At 43.3% G+C, this 19,708-nt stretch overlaps 1 protein-coding gene across 3 annotated transcripts in view; it reads left to right on the top strand.

Annotated features, from left to right (window-relative positions):
- LOC135554650 (nuclear GTPase SLIP-GC-like) overlaps positions 1–18,672 on the top strand; it is a 59,965-nt gene extending 41,293 nt beyond the window's left edge. For 2 of the 3 annotated variants that reach the window (XM_064987057.1, XM_064987055.1), the window contains 9 exons: positions 7,618–7,702; positions 8,347–8,498; positions 8,606–8,682; positions 9,053–9,258; positions 10,138–10,388; positions 10,588–10,707; positions 11,407–11,557; positions 14,535–14,813; positions 17,067–18,672. In XM_064987057.1, coding sequence (XP_064843129.1) covers positions 7,618–7,702; positions 8,347–8,498; positions 8,606–8,682; positions 9,053–9,258; positions 10,138–10,388; positions 10,588–10,707; positions 11,407–11,557; positions 14,535–14,813; positions 17,067–17,083 — 1,338 coding nt within the window. In that variant the 3' untranslated portion in view covers positions 17,084–18,672. The remainder of the gene's footprint in view (positions 1–7,617; positions 7,703–8,346; positions 8,499–8,605; positions 8,683–9,052; positions 9,259–10,137; positions 10,389–10,587; positions 10,708–11,406; positions 11,558–14,534; positions 14,814–17,066) is intronic. The other variant, XM_064987056.1, reaches the window with a different exon arrangement.
- Positions 18,673–19,708: the final 1,036 nt, after the last annotated feature.

Raw genomic sequence — 19,708 nt, 5'->3', positions numbered from 1 at the left:
AAAAGAAAGACTGCGTAAAATGCGACCAACAGTCTGATTGGCCCGTTCGGCTTGACCGTTAGACTGGGGATGAAAGCCGGACGAGAGACTGACGGAAGCCCCAATCAAACGGCAAAACTCCCTCCAAAATTGAGACGTGAACTGCGGGCCTCTGTCGGAAACGACGTCAGACGGAAGGCCATGAATTCGGAAAACATTCTCGATAATGATCTGAGCCGTCTCCTTAGCAGAAGGGAGCTTAGCGAGAGGAATGAAATGAGCCGCCTTAGAGAATCTATCGACAACCGTAAGAATAACTGTCTTCCCCGCTGATGAAGGCAGTCCGGTGATGAAATCTAAAGCGATGTGAGACCACGGTCGAGAGGGAATGGGAAGCGGTCTGAGACGGCCGGAAGGAGGAGAGTTCCCAGATTTAGTCTGCGCGCAGACCGAACAAGCGGCGACAAATCGACGCGCGTCACGTTCCCGAGTGGGCCACCAGAAACGCTGGCGAATGGAAGCGAGCGTACCCGAACGCCGGGGTGGCCGGCTAACTTGGCAGAGTGGGCCCACTGAAGAACGGCCGGACGAGTAGGAACGGGAACGAACAGAAGGTTCCTAGGACAAGCTCGCGGCGACGGAGTGTGAGCGAGTGCTTGCTTTACCTGCCTCTCAATTCCCCAGACAGTCAACCCGACAACACGCCCTTCAGGGAGAATCCCCTCGGGGTCGGTGGAGACCTCAGAAGAACTGAAGAGACGAGATAAAGCATCAGGCTTGGTGTTTTTGAGCCCGGACGATAAGAAATAACAAACTCGAAACGAGCGAAAAACAGAGCCCAACGAGCCTGACGCGCATTAAGTCGTTTGGCTGAACGGATGTACTCAAGGTTCCTATGGTCAGTCCAAACGACAAAAGGAACGGTCGCCCCCTCCAACCACTGTCGCCATTCGCCTAGGGCTAAGCGGATGGCGAGCAGTTCGCGATTACCAACATCATAGTTACGTTCTGACGGCGATAAGCGATGAGAGAAAAACGCGCAAGGATGGACCTTGCCGTCAGAGAGAGCGCTGAGAAAGAATGGCCCCCACGCCCACCTCTGACGCGTCAACCTCAACAACAAACTGACTAGAGATGTCAGGTGTAACAAAATAAGAATAGGTGCGGATGTAAAACGATTCTTAAGAAGATCAAAAGCTCCCTGGGCGGAAACGGACCACTTAAAGCACGTCTTAACAGAAGTAAGGGCTGTGAGGGGAGCTGCCACCTGACCGAAATTACGGATGAAACGACGATAGAAATTAGCGAAGCCCAGAAAGCGCTGCAGCTCGACGCGTGACTTAGGAACGGGCCAATCAATGACAGCCTGGACCTTAGCGGGATCCATCTTAATGCCCTCAGCAGAAATAACGGAACCGAGAAAAGGGACAGAGGCGGCATGAAAGTGCACTTCTCAGCCTTCACATAAAGACAGTTCTCCAAAAGGCGCTGGAGGACACGTCGCACGTGCTGAACATGAATCGAGAGAGACGGTGAAAAAATCAGGATATCGTCCATGTAAACGAAAACAAAAATGTTCAGCATGTCTCTCAGGACGTCGTTAACTAGTGCCTGAAAGACAGCTGGAGCGTTAACGAGGCCGAAAGGAAGAACCCGGTATTCAAAGTGCCCTAACGGAGTGTTAAACGCCGTCTTCCACTCGTCCCCCTCCCTGATGCGCACGAGATGGTAGGCGTTACGAAGGTCCAATTTGGTGAAAAACCTGGCTCCCTGCAGGATCTCGAAGGCTGAAGACATAAGAGGAAGCGGATAACGATTCTTAACTGTTATGTCATTCAGCCCTCGATAATCCACTTATGGGCGCAGGGACCCGTCCTTCTTCTGAACAAAAAAAAACCCCGCTCCGGCGGGAGAGGAGGAGGAGACTATGGTACCGGCGTCGAGCGAAACCGACAAATAATCCTCGAGAGCCTTACGTTCGGGAGCCGACAGAGAGTATAATCTACCCCGGGGGGGAGTAGTTCCCGGAAGGAGATCAATACTACAGTCATACGAGCGGTGTGGAGGGAGAGAAGTGGCCTTGGAACGACTGAACACCGTGCGCAGATCGTGATACTCCTCCGGCACCCTTGTCAAATCGCCAGGCTCCTCCTGTGAAGAAGAGACAGAGGAAACAGGAGGGATAGCAGACATTAAACAGGTCACATGACAAGAAACATTCCAGGATAGGATAGTATTACTAGACCAATTAATAGAAGGGTTATGGCGCACTAGCCAGGGATGACCCAAAACAACAGGTGTAAAAGGTGAACGAAAAATTAAAAAAAGAAATGGTTTCGCTATGATTACCAGAGACAGTGAGGGTTAAAGGCAGCATCTCACGCTGAATCTTGGGGAGAGAACTACCATCTAAAGCGAACAAGGCCGTTGGCTCCCCTAACTGTCTGAGAGGAATGTCATGTTCCCGAGCCCAGGTCTCGTCCATAAAACAGCCCTCCGCCCCAGAGTCTATCAAGGCACTGCAGGAAGCAGATGAACCGGGCCAGCGGAGATGGACCGGAAAGGTAGTGTGTGATCCAGAAGGAGAGGCCTGAGTAGTTGCGCTCACCAGTAGCCCTCCTCTTACTGATGAGCTCTGGCTTTTACTGGACATGAGGTGACAAAATGACCAGCGGAGCCGCAGTAGAGACAGAGGCGATGGTGATTCTCCGTTCCTTCTCCTTGGCCGAGATGCGGATACCCCCAGCTGCATAGGCTCAGCATCCGAGCCGGCGGAAGAGGGTGGCAGTGATGCGGCAGGTGGCAGTGATGTGGAGAGGGGAGCAACGGAGAACGCGAACTCCTTTCCACGTGCTCGGCGACGAAGATCAAACCGTCGCTCTATGCGAATAGCGAGAGCTATTAAGGAGTCCAGACTGGAAGGAACCTCCCGGGAGAGGATCTCATCCTTAACCTCGACGAGGAGACCCTCCAGAAAACGAGCGAGCAAAGCCGGCTCGTTCCAGTCACTAGAGGCAGCGAGAGTGCGAAACTCAATAGAATAATCCGTTATGGATCGATTCCCCTGACATAGGGAAGACAGGGCCCTGGAAGCCTCCTCCCCAAAAACAGAACGGTCAAAAACCCGTATCATCTCCTCCTTAAAGTCCTGAAATTGGTTAATACACTCAGCCCTCGCCTCCCAGATTGCTGTGCCCCACTCACGCGCCCGTCCGGTGAGGAGAGAAATGACGTTTTGCGGGCTGCGCTCCTGGAGTAAGTGTTGGGCTGGAGAGAGAACACCACATCACACTGAGTGAGGAATGAGCGGCACTCAGTGGGCTCCCCTGAGTAACAGGGCGGGTTGTTGATCCTGGGCTCCGGAGACTCGGAAACCCTGGAAGTGGGCGGTGGATCGAGGTGGAGTTGGTGAACCTGTCTTGTGAGGTCGGAGACTTGGACGGCCAGGGTCTCAACGGCATGTCGAGCAGCAGACAATTCCTCCTCGTGTCTGCCTAGCATCGCTCCCTGGATCTCGACGGCGGAGTGAAAAGGGTCCGGAGCCGCTGGGTCCATTCTTGGTCTGATTCTTCTGTTATGTACTTGAGTGAAGACCCAAAAGCGGTTTTAACAGAAAACAGAGTTCTTTAATGAAAAACAGGAATGGCATAAATCCTCTTCCAACGTTGTCAATGGAACAAAAGAACGTTAGTATAATGCAGGATGCACCTGCCAGGCAGACTCCGACAGGATAGGACAAGGTGGAAGCAAACGGGACGACAGCTTGCTTCTGGCATGAAAAACACAAACAAGAATCAGACACTGAAAGTAGCAGGAACAGAGAGAGAAATAGAGACCTAATCAGAGGGGGAAGAGAGAACAGGTGTGAAAGAGTGAATGAGCTAGTTAGGGGAGATGTAGAACAGCTGAAGAATGAGAGACAGAGAATGTAACCTAAAAAGACCAGCAGAGAGAGACAGAGTGAAGAGAAAGGACAGGAACAGACATAACAAGACATGACAAATTGTGTAAAAAAGTGTAAAAAAATATATATATAATCCTCATTGGAAAATGTGGACAAGAGCATGAGCTAAGCTATCAAGCTACACATTTTTCCTCTGTCCCATGGCAAAAAGTGTAGAATGCAGGAAATTAGCTTTAAAACTGCAACATTTTCTCTGAGCCTCATGACAACGTGTAAAATAGCATTATAAAACACACATTTTTCTGTCTGCACCACTGCAAAATGTGTTGAAATGCAGTAAGTTAGCTGATACAATCCCTGGACACATTATACAGTATAGTTAGAATAATGTGGTACATTTTATTGATTGGACATGATTGGACATCCTCAAAATGTACATCAGCTATACACATTCATGAATTTAAAAAGTACAGTCGATAAAAGAACAAATAGGCACTTAAAAATAAACGTATTTGTTGGAGGATAGAGTGGCAGGCTATGGCTCAGGCATTTACATTATTGTTACCTGATAAAATGTCACAATGTATTATTTTCATCAATACTGTTAAAATTTTCATTTTGTTTGGACAGCTGACAAAAAGATCATCCTTAATTCAGTTGAATAATCCCCAGTAAAGCAAGGCATGACGTTATGTTTCAATGTAACCATTGTTGCGAAAAGTACATATACGTGTATCTATTGGTGTGTTTTGTATCGGTCAGTCTCAATAGAGGGAGGGGGGTCGGCCTCCCGAGTGGCACAGCGGTCTAAAGCACTGCATCACTACATATCCGGGTTCGATCACGGGCTGTGTTGCAGCCGGCCTTGACCGGGAGAACCATGCGGCGGCGTACAATTGGCCCAGCGTCGTCCAGGATAGGGGAGGTTTTGGCCGGCTGGGATGTCCTTGTCCCATCGAGCTCAAGCGACTCCTTGTGGCGGCCGAGCGCATGCACGCTGACTTTGGTTGCCAGTTGTACGGTGTTTCCTCCGACACATTGGAAGAGCTGGCGTCCGGGTTAAGCGTTAAGTGTGTCAAGAAGCAGTGTGGCTTGTCGGTCGTGGTTCCGAGGACGCATGGCTCTCAACCTTCATCTCTCCCGAGTCCTTACAGGAGTTGCAGCAATAGGACAAGACTGTAACTACCAATTCGATATCACAAAATAGAAAAAGGGATAAAAAGTACCAAAAAGTCAAAAGTTTTAGAACTCCTACTCATTCAAGGGTTTTACTTTTTTTAAACTATTTTCTACATTGTAGAATAACAGTAAGGACATCAACTATGAAATAACACATGGAATCATGTAGTAATTTAAAAAAGTGTTAAACAAGTCAAAATATATTTTATATTTGAGATTCTTCAAATAGCCACCCTATGTCTTGATGAAAGCTTTGCACACTCTTTGCATTCTCTCAAACAGCTTCACGAGGTAGTCACCTGGAATACATTTCCATTATCAGGTGTGTCTTCTTAAAAGTTAATTTGTGGAATTTCTTTCCTTCTTAATGCGTTCTTTCGGTCTTAATGAGCCAATTAGTTGTGTTATGACAGTGTATGAGGGTATACGGAAGATAGCCCTATTTGGTATTATAGCCCTATTTGGTATTATTAGTCCATATTATGGCAAGAACAACTCAATTAAGCAAAAATAAACGATAGTCCATCAATCCTTTAAGACATGAAGATCATTCAAGTTCAAGTGTATCTTCAAACTGGCTCTGATGAGGAAATCCACAGGAATGGAAGACCCAGAGTTACCTCTGCTGCAGAGGATATGTTCATTAGAGTTAACTGCACCTCAGATTGCAGTCCAAATAAATGTTTCACAGAGTTCAAGTAACAGACACATCTCAACATCAACTGTTCAGAGGAGACTGTGTGGATCAGGCCTTCGTGGTGGAATTGCTGCAAAGAAACCACGACTAATGTACACCAATAATAATAACTTGCTTGGGCCAAGAAACACGAGCAATCGACATTAGACAGGTGGAAATTTGAGATTTGTGGTGGTGCCGCATATGTATTTCCCACCGTAAAGCATGGAGGAGGAGGTGTTATGGTGTGGGGGTGCTTTGCTGGTGACACTGTCTGTGATTTACTTTGAATTCAAGGCACACTTAACCAGCATGTCTACCACAGCATTTTGCAGTGATACGCCATCCCATCTAGTTTGGGCTAGTGGGAAAATCAATTGTTTTTCAACAGAACAATGACCTAACACATATCCAGGCTGTGTAAGGCTATTTTACCAAGAAGGAAAATTATGGAGTGCTGCATCAGATGACCTGGCCTCCACAATCTAATTTGAGATGGTTTGGGATGAGTCAACCGCAGATTAAAGGAAAAGCAGCCAACAACAACAAGTACTCAGCATATGTGGGTACTCCTTCAAGACTATTGGAAAAGCATTCCAGGTGAAGCTGGTTGAGAGAATGCCAAGAGTGTGCAACACTGTCATCAAGACATAGGGTGGCTATTTGAAGAATCTCAAATCTCAAATATATTTTTGTTGTTTTACACTTTTTTGGTTACTATATATTTGAGCTCTTCTTGCCATAATTTGGACTTGGTCTTTTACCAAATAGGACTTTCTTCTATATTCCACCCCTACTTTGTCACAACACAACTGATTGATTCAAACGCATTAAGAAGGAAAGAAATTCCACAAATGAACTTTTATTAAGGCACACCTGTTAATTGAAATGCATTCCAGGTGACAACCTCATGAAGCTGGGTGAGAGAATGTCAAGAGTGTGCAAAGCTGTCATCAAGGCGAAGGGTGACTATTTTGAAGAATCTCAAATATAGAATATATTTTAATTTGTTTAAAAAACAATTGTTTACTACATGATTCCATATGTGTTATTTCATAGCTTTGATATCTTCACTATTATTCTACAACGTAGATTCTACAACGTAGAATAAAGTAAAACCCTTGACTGAGTAGGTGTGTCCGAACTTTTGACTGGTAATGTATATAAAAATAGAGTTAGGGGCCACTCCGCATCTAAATTTTGCGAAAGAGCTTTGATATTGCTTGGATAAAACAGTATGTACATAGGATTCTGTTCTGAAAGTGCATTTAAAAAGGCAGTGGGTGTGCAGTTTGTTACTTTCAGATTTGTTTATCAGTTGGTACCATTTTAGTTCACTGCTCTCTAAAATGGCTGATTCAAAAGAATTATGGTCATTACTAGAATACATAGACGTTCATTTGCCATACTGCAAAATCTTGGCCATTTAGAAAATAAATGATGCATAGCCACTGGTGATGCCATACAGGTTTCCAGCCTGTATTGCCTTGAGTAGCAGCATTTGGCATGTATGTTAGCATTCAAATGAAGGTCAGTTGTGTAATGTCTATATGTAACAACCCTTCACGTTACACAGCAGATGGATTGATGTTGGCTAAAAGTAAACAGGCAATGTACTCAAGTGTTGTTGCTATTGTCATGCTGCTTTCACACTGCAGGTTATGGGTGCATTTTCAGATGTGTTTCCACAGGCCACCATAGCAATTATGAGCACACTTGCTGAATTTAGATATTTCCGGCTTGAAAGCACACCAAAATACACTCAAGAAGAACCTAGTTTATAAACACCCGATGCACAGCATTTAGACCTGGTTGTGGTAAAGTACAATCATCACTTGGTGTGAGAGTGGACTAAATAATCATTTCTGTCCTGTATTAGGATCACATCATGATGCAACTGAAGTGTAAACTACAAGAATCAATGGATCTCTCACTCAAGACCCCCAACAGCTCGTTCCTCCCAGGTAAATGAAGGGACCAAATGCTTTGGTTATTCCAATATAGTTATAATCAAGTCAAGTACTCGTCAGAACATGTCTACTTTATCATGAGCTGCATTTAACTTGTGTCATAAGTAAATGTTTTCAAGTTATACATTACTCACATTACTTTCAATCTTGTTGTTTGTAAACAATTGAGTAATAACCCTTTATATGCTCGGTTATAAAAAAGTAAGACAACAATATTTCAGCATTTTTGTCTATGGCAGCCTAAAATGACTAAAGAAACCCCAATATTGGATGCCAGCTAGATAGCATTTTACTTAAAAGAGAATTTTAAGGATTTTACAACTTGATGTTAGATGGTTACTCACCTTAAAGTAATCTATGAGCCAGGAGAAACTGTAATCCATGTTAGTTTTCTTTAAACAGCCACTACAAAGATCAGGTAACTTTAGCCACCACAAGCTAACAAACAATAGAAGTGAATGGGACATTTGAGCATGTGTTTCTTCTTAAAATGAAATGGTCAAATCACCTCAAAGTAACATCAAACCAAATACAGAGTTCATTTCAGGGGATTTGTCCAATATCTAAATTCAAGTTCTAAAATCCTGAACTTCCCCTTTAAAAGCTGATGCTTGTCCTGAATCCTTTCTCTTGTGCAGATGATGTCACTGTGGAGTATAACAAGATGAAGATGTACTATGAGAAACTGATGGGTTGCTCTAGTATAGTACAATTCACTCCAAGATTGGATTTGCACACAAAAAGTACCACATTTGAATCGCAGTCTGGGAATGGTAGGAAGCGTGTGCAGGTATGTTTGTGGGGAGTTGATTAACCACATCTCAACCATAGGAATTCAGTCTGAGAGTATTTGATCCCATGTACTAGAGTTGACTGGTCTTCCTTTTTCTGTTACAGGTGTCAACAGGTGTAACAATGTTAAATCCTGAGATTGTCAAAGATCTTACAACACATAACCACAAGCCTACATATAGGTAACTATTGATCACTGAAACTTCCACGACTTTATCATGGCCTTTTCCTATGGTCATGTTTACCAGTAATCCAGAGGAGGCTGGTGGGAGGAGCTATAGGAGGACGGGCTCATTGTAATGGCTGGAATGAATAAATGGAACGGTATCAAACACATCCAACATATGGAAACCACACGTTTGAATCTGTTCCATTTATTCCATTCCTGTAGTTATAATGAGCCCGTCCTCCTATAGCTCCTCCCACCATTCTCCTCTGTACTAATCAGTTCCACACAGAATCTACAAAGACATTAAGTCAAGAGTGGTTGACTCTTTTTGATTTAAAAAAATAGTTTACAACTGTCAACTTTGCCTTTCATCTGCCTCGCAGGCTCCAATGCCCAAAGGCAGGTCTTTTCCAGTGCAGGTCCACTGGACTGGTGTTTCTGATGGAAAGGAAGGGAGATGTGGTTTACAAGGTGACTCAATGGGACAGCAGCCTCCTGGGCTCCAGGATACCAGCAGGACCCCTGTTCAGCATTGACTGTCCTGAGCAGTCTGTCTGCGAACTGCATCTCCCACACTGTATGTGTGATGGTAAGTGATGCATCACTGTATGTGTGATGGTAAGTGATGCATCACTGTATGTGTGATGGTAAGTGATGCATCGCTGTATGTGTGATGGTAAGTGATGCATCACTGTATGTGTGATGGTAAGTGATGCATCACTGTATGTGTGATGGTAAGTGATGCATCACTGTATGTGTGATGGTAAGTGATGCATCACTGTATGTGTGATGGTAAGTGATGCATGATGCATCACTGTATGTGTGATGGTAAGTGATGCATCGCTGTATGTGTGATGGTAAGTGATGCATCACTGTATGTGTGATGGTAAGTGATGCATCACTGTATGTGTGATGGTAAGTGATGCATCACTGTATGTGTGATGGTAAGTGATGCATCACTGTATGTGTGATGGTAAGTGATGCATCACTGTATGTGTGATGGTAAGTGATGCATCACTGTATGTGTGATGGTAAGTGATGCATCACTGTATGTGTGATGGTAAGTGATGCATCACTGTATGTGTGATGGTAAGTGATGCATCACTGTATGTGTGATGGTATGTGTGATGTGATGCATCACTGTATGTGTGATGGTAAGTGATGCATCACTGTATGTGTGATGGTAAGTGATGCATCGCTGTATGTGTGATGGTAAGTGATGCATCACTGTATGTGTGATGGTAAGTGATGCATCACTGTATGTGTGATGGTAAGTGATGCATCATTTCAGTATATTGATTGTTTTAATATGCAATATAAAGATTATTCTAATAACTCAATAATAAAATGGGTATGACATGACATTACATGACATTACCACTGAATAATACATTCATACTTTGGATGAAACTTACAGTAAATTAAAGCATTATTTACAGTCAATAAAATAATTGTTCTTATTCTGCAGAGAAGGAAGACAATTTGTCCGTGGCCCATGTTACTGATGGCAACATGGAGATTGTTCAGCCACTCAAGACGACTCCTACACACGTGATTGTAAACATCACACACCTCTCCCTCTTTGGCCTCATCAGAAATGGGTTCTCCTTCCTCCCGGTCCGAAGCCAGGTGCTGCTGTTCCTCCGACCACAAGGGAACAGACCCCAGAAGCGCATACTGAATGTTATTTTGTTGCCCAAGAATGTGCCACGTTGTGAGGTAATGTTTAGAATATGGAGGAATTCATTCTGCACACGGCAAGAGTTGTTTTGTAGAATGAACTTGAACGTAGATATTGTTCTAGCTGGATAAATGGTGGTAAAATGGCTCATTACCATTCCTTGATTTCTTCCAGAACTGTTAGTGTGAATGTGTTTGATCAGTTTGCCTTGAAGTAATGCACCTTTATTCTTTGAAGGTGGAACATCAACAGAACGGAACTACGTTCATTATATCCAACTCCAACTGCACATTGACTCCTCGAGGAAAATATGGCCTCTGCTGTGAGCTGGTGGCAAATTCTAGCATACAGCCAAAAGTAAGCATGGCCATCAAATTCTACCATACATTCCGATATGCACTGAGTGTACAAAACATTAAGGACACCGGCTCTTTTCATGACATTGACTGACCAGATGAATGCAGGTGAAAGCTTTGATCTTTTATTGATGCCACTTGGTAAATCCACTTCAATCAGTATAGATGAAGGGGAGGAGATGGGTTAAAGATTTTTTTAAGCCTTTTTAAGACAATTCAGATATGGATTGTGTATGTGTGCCATTCAGAGGGTGAATGGGCCATTGAATGTGCCTTTCAGAGGGTGAATGGGCCATTGAATGTGCCTTTCAGAGGGTGAATGGGCCATTGAATGTGCCTTTGAACAGGGTATGGTACAGTAGTTGGCCTGTGTCAAGAACTGCAAAACAGCTGGGTTTTTCACGCTCAACAGTTTACTGTGTGTATCAAGAATGATCCACCACCCAAAGGACATCCAGCCAACTTGACAAAACTGTAAGGAAGGTGTCCTTAATGTTTTGTACACTCAGTGTAAGTATTCCTTTGTAATGTGCTACTATTGGTCTGTGGTGTTGGGTTTGATGTGTGGTTTTTATGTACATGACACCAGGAAGTTCCCACAGGAAAAAATGTTCTACATGCTACATGTCCAGCTACAGTAATTCTATCTCTCTGTTACTGTCTATATTTGGCTAATATTCTTTTTCATCTTGTGTTTCAGAGTGGGCAGTTAGACTATGACTACAGCCCAAACTTCCACCCCACATTTCAGGTGTTTTTAGACTGCATGTCGGGTGTAGAGAACATCAGACTGAGTCTTTTAGACAGAGGAAGTAACGACCAAAGAGTGTGGGAGAGTCTAGTTCCAATAGGTTAGATCAAATGCCAGTTTGTTATGAACCTGTACACCCCTCACCCCCTACTTATTTAAACTGTATTCAACACACTGAACAGTCCTCACCCCCTACTTATTTAAACTGTATTCAACACACTGAACAGTCCTCACCCCCTACTTATTTAAACTGTATTCAACACACTGAACAGTCCTCACCCCCTACTTATTTAAACTGTATTCAACACACTGTACACCCCTCACCCCCTACTTATTTAAACTGTATTCAACACACTGAACAGTCCTCACCCCTACTTATTTAAACTGTATACAACACACTGTACACCCCCACCCCCTACTTATTTAAACTGTGCTCAACACCTGTACTCACCCCTTCTTATTTAAACTGTCACCCCCTACTTATTTAAACTGTGCTCAACACACTGTACACCCCTCACCCCCTTCTTATTTAAACTGTATACAACACCACCCCTCACTACTTATTTAAACTGTATACAACACACTGTACACCCTCACCCCCTACTTATTTAAACTGTGCAACACACTGTACACCCCTCACCCCCTACTTATTTAAACTGTGCTCAACACACTGTACACCCCTCACCCCCTACTTATTTAAACTGTGCTCAACACACTGTACACCCCTCACCCCCTACTTATTTAAACTGTGTTCAACACAACACACTGTACACCCCACCCCTCACCCCCTACTTATTTAAACTGTGCACCCCTAACACAACACACTGTACACCCCTCACCCCCTACTTATTTAAACTGTGCTCAACACACTGTACACCCCTCAACATTTAAACTGTGCTCAACACACTGTACACCCCTCACCCCCTTCTTATTTAAACTGTATACAACACACTGTACACCCCTCACCCCCTACTTATTTAAACTGTGTTCAACACACTGTACACCCCACACACTGTACACCCCTCACCCCCTACTTATTTAAACTGTGTTCAACACACTGTACCCCCATCCCCTTCTTATTTAAACTGTATACACCCTGTACACCCTCACCCCCTACTTATTTAAACTGTGTCACCCCCTATATTTAAACTGTAACACACTGTACACCCCTCACCCCCTACTTATTTAAACTGTGTTCAACACACTGTACACCCCTCACCCCTACTTATTTAAACTGTATTCAACACACTGTACACCCCTCACCCCCTACATTTAAACTGTACAACACACTGTACACCCCTCACCCCCTCACCCCCTACTTATTTAAACTGTATACAACACACTGTACTGTACACCCCTCACCCCCATACTTATTTCAACTGTGTTCAACACACTGTACACCCCTCACCCACTTCTTATTTAAACTGTATACACACACTGTACACCCCTCACCCCTACTTATTTAAACTGTGCTCACTTATTTCTTATTTAAACTGTGTTCAACACACTGTACACCCCTCACCCCCTCTTACCCACTTCTTACTTTTTAAACTGTACTGTATACACTGTATACAACACACTGTACACCCCTCACCCCCATACTTATTTCAACTGTGTTCAACACACTGTACACCCCTCACCCCTTCTTATTTAAACTGTATACACACTGTACACCCCTCACCCAACACACTGTACTTATTTAAACTGTATTCAACACACTGTACACCCCTCACCCCCTACTTATTTAAACTGTGTTCAACACACTGTACACCCCTCACCCCCTACTTATTTAAACTGTATACAACACACCCCCTGTAACACCTGTACACCCCTCACCCCTACTTATTTAAACTGTATTCAACACACTGTACACCCCTCACCCCCTACTTATTTAAACTGTATACTTATTTAAACTGTGCTCAACACACTGTACACCCCTCACCCCCTTCTTATTTAAACTGTATACAACACACTGTACACCCTCACCCCCTACTTATTTAAACTTTGTTCAACACACTGTACACCCCTCACCCCTTCTTATTTAAACTGTATACACACACTGTACACCCCTCACCCCCTACTTATTTAAACTGTGTTCAACACACTGTACTTATTTAAACTGTATACAACACACTGTACACCCCTCACCCCCTACTTATTTAAACTGTATACAACACACTGTACACCCCTCACCCCCTACTTATTTAAACTGTATTCAACACACTGTACACCCCCCACCCCCTACTTATTTAAACTGTATTCAACACACTGTACACCCCTCACCCCCTACTTATTTAAACTGTATTCAACACACTGTACACCCTCACCCCCTACTTATTTAAACTGTATTTAAACCCCCTGTATTGTACAACCCCCTACTTATTTAAACTGTACAACACACTGTACCCCCTCACCCCCTACTTATTTAAACTGTATTCAACACACTGTACATTTAAACTGTGATCCACTCACCCCCACTTATTTAAACTGTATTCAACACACTGTACACCCCCTCACCCCACTGTACTTATTTAAACTGTATTCAACACACTGTACACCCCTCACCCCCTACTTATTTAAACTGTGTTCAACACACTGTACACCCCTCACCCCTTCTTATTTAAACTGTATTCAACACACTGTACACCCCTCACCCCCTACTTATTTAAACTGTATTCAACACACTGTACACCCCTCACCACCTACACATTTACACTGTATTCAACACACAGGATAAAATACATATGATTTGATTTTCTTCTACACAACTTCAGATTTCGAACCACCTCAAGTCAATCCAATCAACCCTAACCCTGGTAGGGTTTTGTTTTCTTTCTCATTGTCTATGGCTCTATGCTGATATGGAATGTGTGTGAGTCTTGTCTTGCACAAAATAATCAATCATTGTTATTGTTATGTACATCATCAAGTGATCAGTATTGTTAAGTGAGACACATTCAGGGCATTAAATATGTTTTGTTGTATTTAGTGGCTTGTTCTGCAGAACACATTTATTCTTAAGGGTTTTAGTTAATTATGGCTCTCATAATAAAACCATTTTCTGACATGAATCTCAGGTGCTGAGCCTGAACTGAACCAGCTCTCGGGGGAAGAGTTTGTGGATAAGCATATGGCTGATCTCATTCAGAGGGTCAAGATGGTGCTGCATGTAGCAGATGACCTGCTTGTGGAGGAGATGATCCCAGATGAATTGTACTCAAGACTCCTCATGGCTGGGACCAGGCAGGAACAAATGAGACTAATGTCTGATGCTTTACAAGCAGGAGGAACAAGAGTGAAATCTGCCTTCTACAAAGCTCTCCTTAACCATGAACCTCGTCTTGTCCAGGATCTGGGTAAGATCAAACTCCTCTGGTCCCCGGAAGCTCAGTTGGTAGAACATGGTGACTGAAATGCCTGGATAGTGGGTTCACTTCCACGACCACCCATATGTAAAAATATATGCAGAAATATACACTGCTCAAAAAATAATGGGAACACTAAAATAACACATCCTCGATCTGAATGAATGAAATATTCTTATTAAATACTTTTTTCTTTAAATAGTTGAATGTGCTGACAACAAAATCACACAAAAATTATCAATGGAAATCAAATTTGGAGTCACACTCAAAATTAAAGTGGAGAAACACACTACAGGCTGATCCAACTTTGATGTAATGTCCTTAAAACAAGTCAAAATGAGGCTCAGTAGTGTGTGTGGCCTCCACGTGCCTGTATGACCTCCCTAAAACGCTTGGGCATGCTCCTGATGAGGTGGAGGATGGTCTCCTGAGGGATCTCCTCCCAGACCTGGACTAAAGCATCCGCCAACTCCTGGACAGTCTGGTGCAACGTGGCGTTGGTGGATGGAGCGAGACATGATGTCCCAGATGTGCTCAATTGGATTCAGGTCTGGCGAACGGGCGGGCCAGTCCATAGCATCAATGCCTTCCTCTTGCAGGAACTGCTGACACACTCCAGCCACATGAGGTCTAGCATTGTCTTGCATTAGGAGGAACCCAGGGCCAACCGCACAAGCATATGGTCTCACAAGGGGTCTGAGGATCTCATCTCGGTACATAATGGCAGTCAGGCTACCTCTGGCGAGCACATGGAGGGCTGTGCGGCCCTCCAAAGAAATGCCACCCCACACCATGACTGACCCACCGCCAAACCGGTCATGCTGGAGGATGTTGCAGGCAGCAGAACATTCTCCATGGCGTCTCCAGACTGTCACGTCTGTCACGTGCTCAGTGTGAACCTGCTTTCATCTGTGAAGAGCACAGGGCGCCAGTGGCGAATTTGCCAATCTTGGTGTTCTCTGGCAAATGCCAAATGTCCTGCACGGTGTTGGGCTGTAAGCACAACTCCCACCTGTGGACGTCGCGGCCCTCATACCACCCTCATGGAGTCTGTTTCTGACCATTTGAGCAGACACATGCACATTTGTGGCCTGCTGGAGGTCATTTTGCATGGCACTGGCAGTGCTCCTCCTGCTCCTCCTTGCACAAAGGCGGAGGTAGCGGTCCTACTGCTGGGTTGTTGCCCTCCTACGGCCTCCTCCACGTCTCCTGATGTACTGGCCTGTCTCCTGGTAGTGCCTCCATGCTCTGGACACTACGCTGACAGACACAGCAAACCTTCTTGCCACATCTCGCATTGATGTGCCATCCTGGATGAGCTGCACTACCTGAGCCAGTTGTGTGGTTTGTAGACTCTGTCTCATGCTACCACTAGAGTGAAAGCACCGCCAGCATTCAAAAGTGACCAAAACATCAGCCAGGAAGCATAGGAACTGAGAAGTGGTCTGTGGTCCCACCCCTTTATTGGGGGTGTATTGCTAAATGCCTATAATTTCCACCTGTTGTCTATTCCATTTGCACAACAGCATGTGAAATTTATTGTCAATCAGTGTTGCTTCCTAAGTGGACAGTTTGATTTCACAGAAGTGTGATTGACTTGGAGTTACATTGTGTTGTTTAAGTGTTCCCTTTATTTTTTTGAGCAGTGTATATAGACCCTTTGCATAAAAGTGCCTGATAAATGTAATATATTTTATTATTATTGCTCTCCCACTATGAGTAGCTGAAACATGGAGGGACATTAGAACGGCCCCTGTAACTTGCAAAGTTTCCCAAAACCATCATATTTCAAATAGACGGCCCTCACTTAGGGCTTGTACAGACATGAACTATTCGTCTGTCCATCAGATATTCAACTCATTTCATCGTGTTGTCGATATTGCAGCATTGTATGCATTGCATTCCCCCCATTATTTTGTTGCATAAATAATCACTGCCCTCTTAGACATCATACAGTATATTTAAAGATCAGTTTCCAGATAATTCCTGCGATAATATTGTAAGGTATTTTTGCAGAGTCCAGTGCAGTTTTGTGTATTCATATGTGTGTATTCAAATCAAATTTTATTTGTCACATACACATGGTTAGCAGATGTTAATGCGAGTGTAGCGAAATGCTTGTGCTTCCAGTTCCGACTGTGTTTATTCAGTGTGTATTCTCATAGTGTGTATTCTTATGTATTTTGATGGGAAGTATGTACATTTACAGTAACAGTTCTAATCCCATTCTTCTACCAATGGCAGCAGCAGCTTCCCACTGATGAATGTGATGACCTGGGTTGGTCCTCGACCGCTGGACAAAGGGCAGCAAGCGGTCCCTCTTCCAGAGCAGGATGTCAGAAAACTACAGTCACTAGGCTCCTAATCTGCATTGGAGTGTTGGGAGATAAGACTGACAGCAAGTCTATGATGATTTAAAGTGAAAGCTGTTACAGTACTGTGTTTGTGCTAACATTCCACTACTTGACACTTCTTGTCATGCCAAACAGTCTGGCATGACAAAAATCAATCAAAATCAAATCAAAATGTATTCTTCACGCGCACAGAATACACTGTGTGTAAATTAATGAGTGTGGGTTTGCGTGCGTCTGTGTGAGTGGGAATGTGTGGATTGCTGTGTGTAGACAGCCAGTGATTGCAGGTAGACGGTCATTGATAAGCTGTTCAGCAGTTTTAATGCTTCAGAGCTCAACCCCAGTGATGAACGGTGCAGACTTCACCACCACCCAGTCTTGTGGTGGAGGGCGGTGCAGCTGCCGTACCAGGCGGTGATACAGCCAGTCAGTATGCAGCTCAATGGTACATCTGTAGAAACTGGTGGCAAGTCTTTTCAGCCACCTGAGAAAGGACAGGCTCTGACGTGCCTTCTTGATAAATGCACCAAGGAGTGGCAAGGAGTGGAATGTTACCACAAACACACCAGATTCCTTCAGGCTAGTAGTGTGTCCTAGTGTTTACAGTCATTTGTAACAATGTTAATTTTTAAATGTCTTTTGTCTTCGTAATTACATTCTTTCTCTGTAATAGGGTGGTGCATTTTCTCATTAATCTCATTTACTTCTATTAATGTAGTGAATATAAATTACTATTTTAATGTTGAAATTTTGACATTTAACACCCTTCAGTTTGTACAAATGTGTTGAACCAGAAGGGTGCAGAGTCATGTTATTAATAGTCAGATTGTATGTTTCTGACTGGCTACTCTGTTCTCTGGTGGTACTGTAGCCCACACAGGTCCAGCCACCACAGAGATAGAAGGAAAATGCTTATCATAGAGGACAAACTTTAACCTTGTGATGGTCCAGTTGTTGCTGTTTACCAAAGTTTCCATTCTATTTCTCTGAAATGTTGCCTTACTCTACTTCTGGAATAGCAAGCCTCTATGGAAACGGTGTAGTCAGAACATTATATACAATTTTGTGTGTTGTCATATATTTTTCTGTTTAATTAATTGGTCTGAATTTTCATATCTTATCAAATGTCCTTTATTACACAGATGTTTACTAAGTTTATCTGCTTTTGATTGGATGCATATTATTTGAGCTACTACAGTTTGTTAATAATGTGTTGGTTTATTTTTCATTAATTCAAAGGATTGATGAGGTTTTGTTTATGCTTATTGATTAATCCTTTTATACATGCTTTTATGCAGAAATAATAGCTGGATGTGTTTCTTTCCAATTGACCATTTAACTAAAATGTGTCAATGTGATGTTGTTATAACCTAATAGTTATATTTAGTCATTTTGTAATTTGTTGATTATTGTTTTGTCCATTGTGGGGGAAAGAGGATGTTTGAAAATCACGTCCTGTTATGGGTTCATTTCTCAATAAATAATGACTATAAATAGTTATGGTGTGGCGATTCCCTTCACATGAAACAACATGGTGTGGTGTTTAGGGGGAGGGGCGTTAATTCCAAATATCATGGGTCTTATTACAATAAATACATCATGCTAAATGTATATTATCAGCGTGTAACACTGCCATACTACACCACCCCAGGTTTAAACAGGAACATAAGGAGCTCTGCCTAACATTATACACAGGCTCTAACAATCCAGGTTGAGCTGACAAATGTGGAAATGAGCAAACCATCACCATCAACAGTACAGTATCTATTTTCTCTGTTCTTTAGAGTTAGAAAAAGACAAGGCCCACTCAACATGTAGATTAATGAACCAGATGGACAAACATCACCCAACGTTCATCATCAACAGGACAGTATATACTTACAACTAGAAAGTACAGGAGAAAGTCAGGGGGAAACTGGGCATCAAACTATAAACTATTCTTCAAAAACTGGGTCAAACATAGATGTCAAATCAAAACCAGTAGCTCTATTTCCCCTCATCTGCTCCTTCCTCTGGGCGGCCACACCCAGGTCTCATCACACCTGATATTAATGAACTTCATCAGCCAATGAGAAGGTTACACAACAAGCATGGAAAATAGTGCCAAGGGCTTTGTCAACCATGTTACAAATGTACAAAATAAAGCACTTTTTGTATGTAATAACACTCACATTTCAAAGAGAAAGCAGCAACACCACACAACTACAACATCAACCTACAGGAGGCCATATGTATAATGTTGCTGTAACCTACTGCTTTTAAAAACAGGTTTACATGAGCATGAATTCAAGTCATGGTTTTCACATGGTTGACCTTGTGGTTAGTGTTGGCTGAGCTGGTTCAGAAAAGGCTTGAGGTCCACACAGTGTACCTGAAGCTGATAGGTTACTTTGGTTTCCATTTCATGTTTTCTCACATCGACCAATAGATAACTAGGTCTCGCTCATTTAAAAGAATGCTGCTACAGTGGGGCCATGTATTTTGTTTCTGGTGTCCTTTGACAGCTCTTTGGTCTTGGCCATAGTGGAGTTT

Source organism: Oncorhynchus masou, chromosome 14 (genome assembly GCF_036934945.1).
Source record: "Oncorhynchus masou masou isolate Uvic2021 chromosome 14, UVic_Omas_1.1, whole genome shotgun sequence".
Taxonomy (NCBI): domain Eukaryota; kingdom Metazoa; phylum Chordata; class Actinopteri; order Salmoniformes; family Salmonidae; genus Oncorhynchus; species Oncorhynchus masou.
This window is presented reverse-complemented; position numbering and strand designations above follow the sequence as displayed.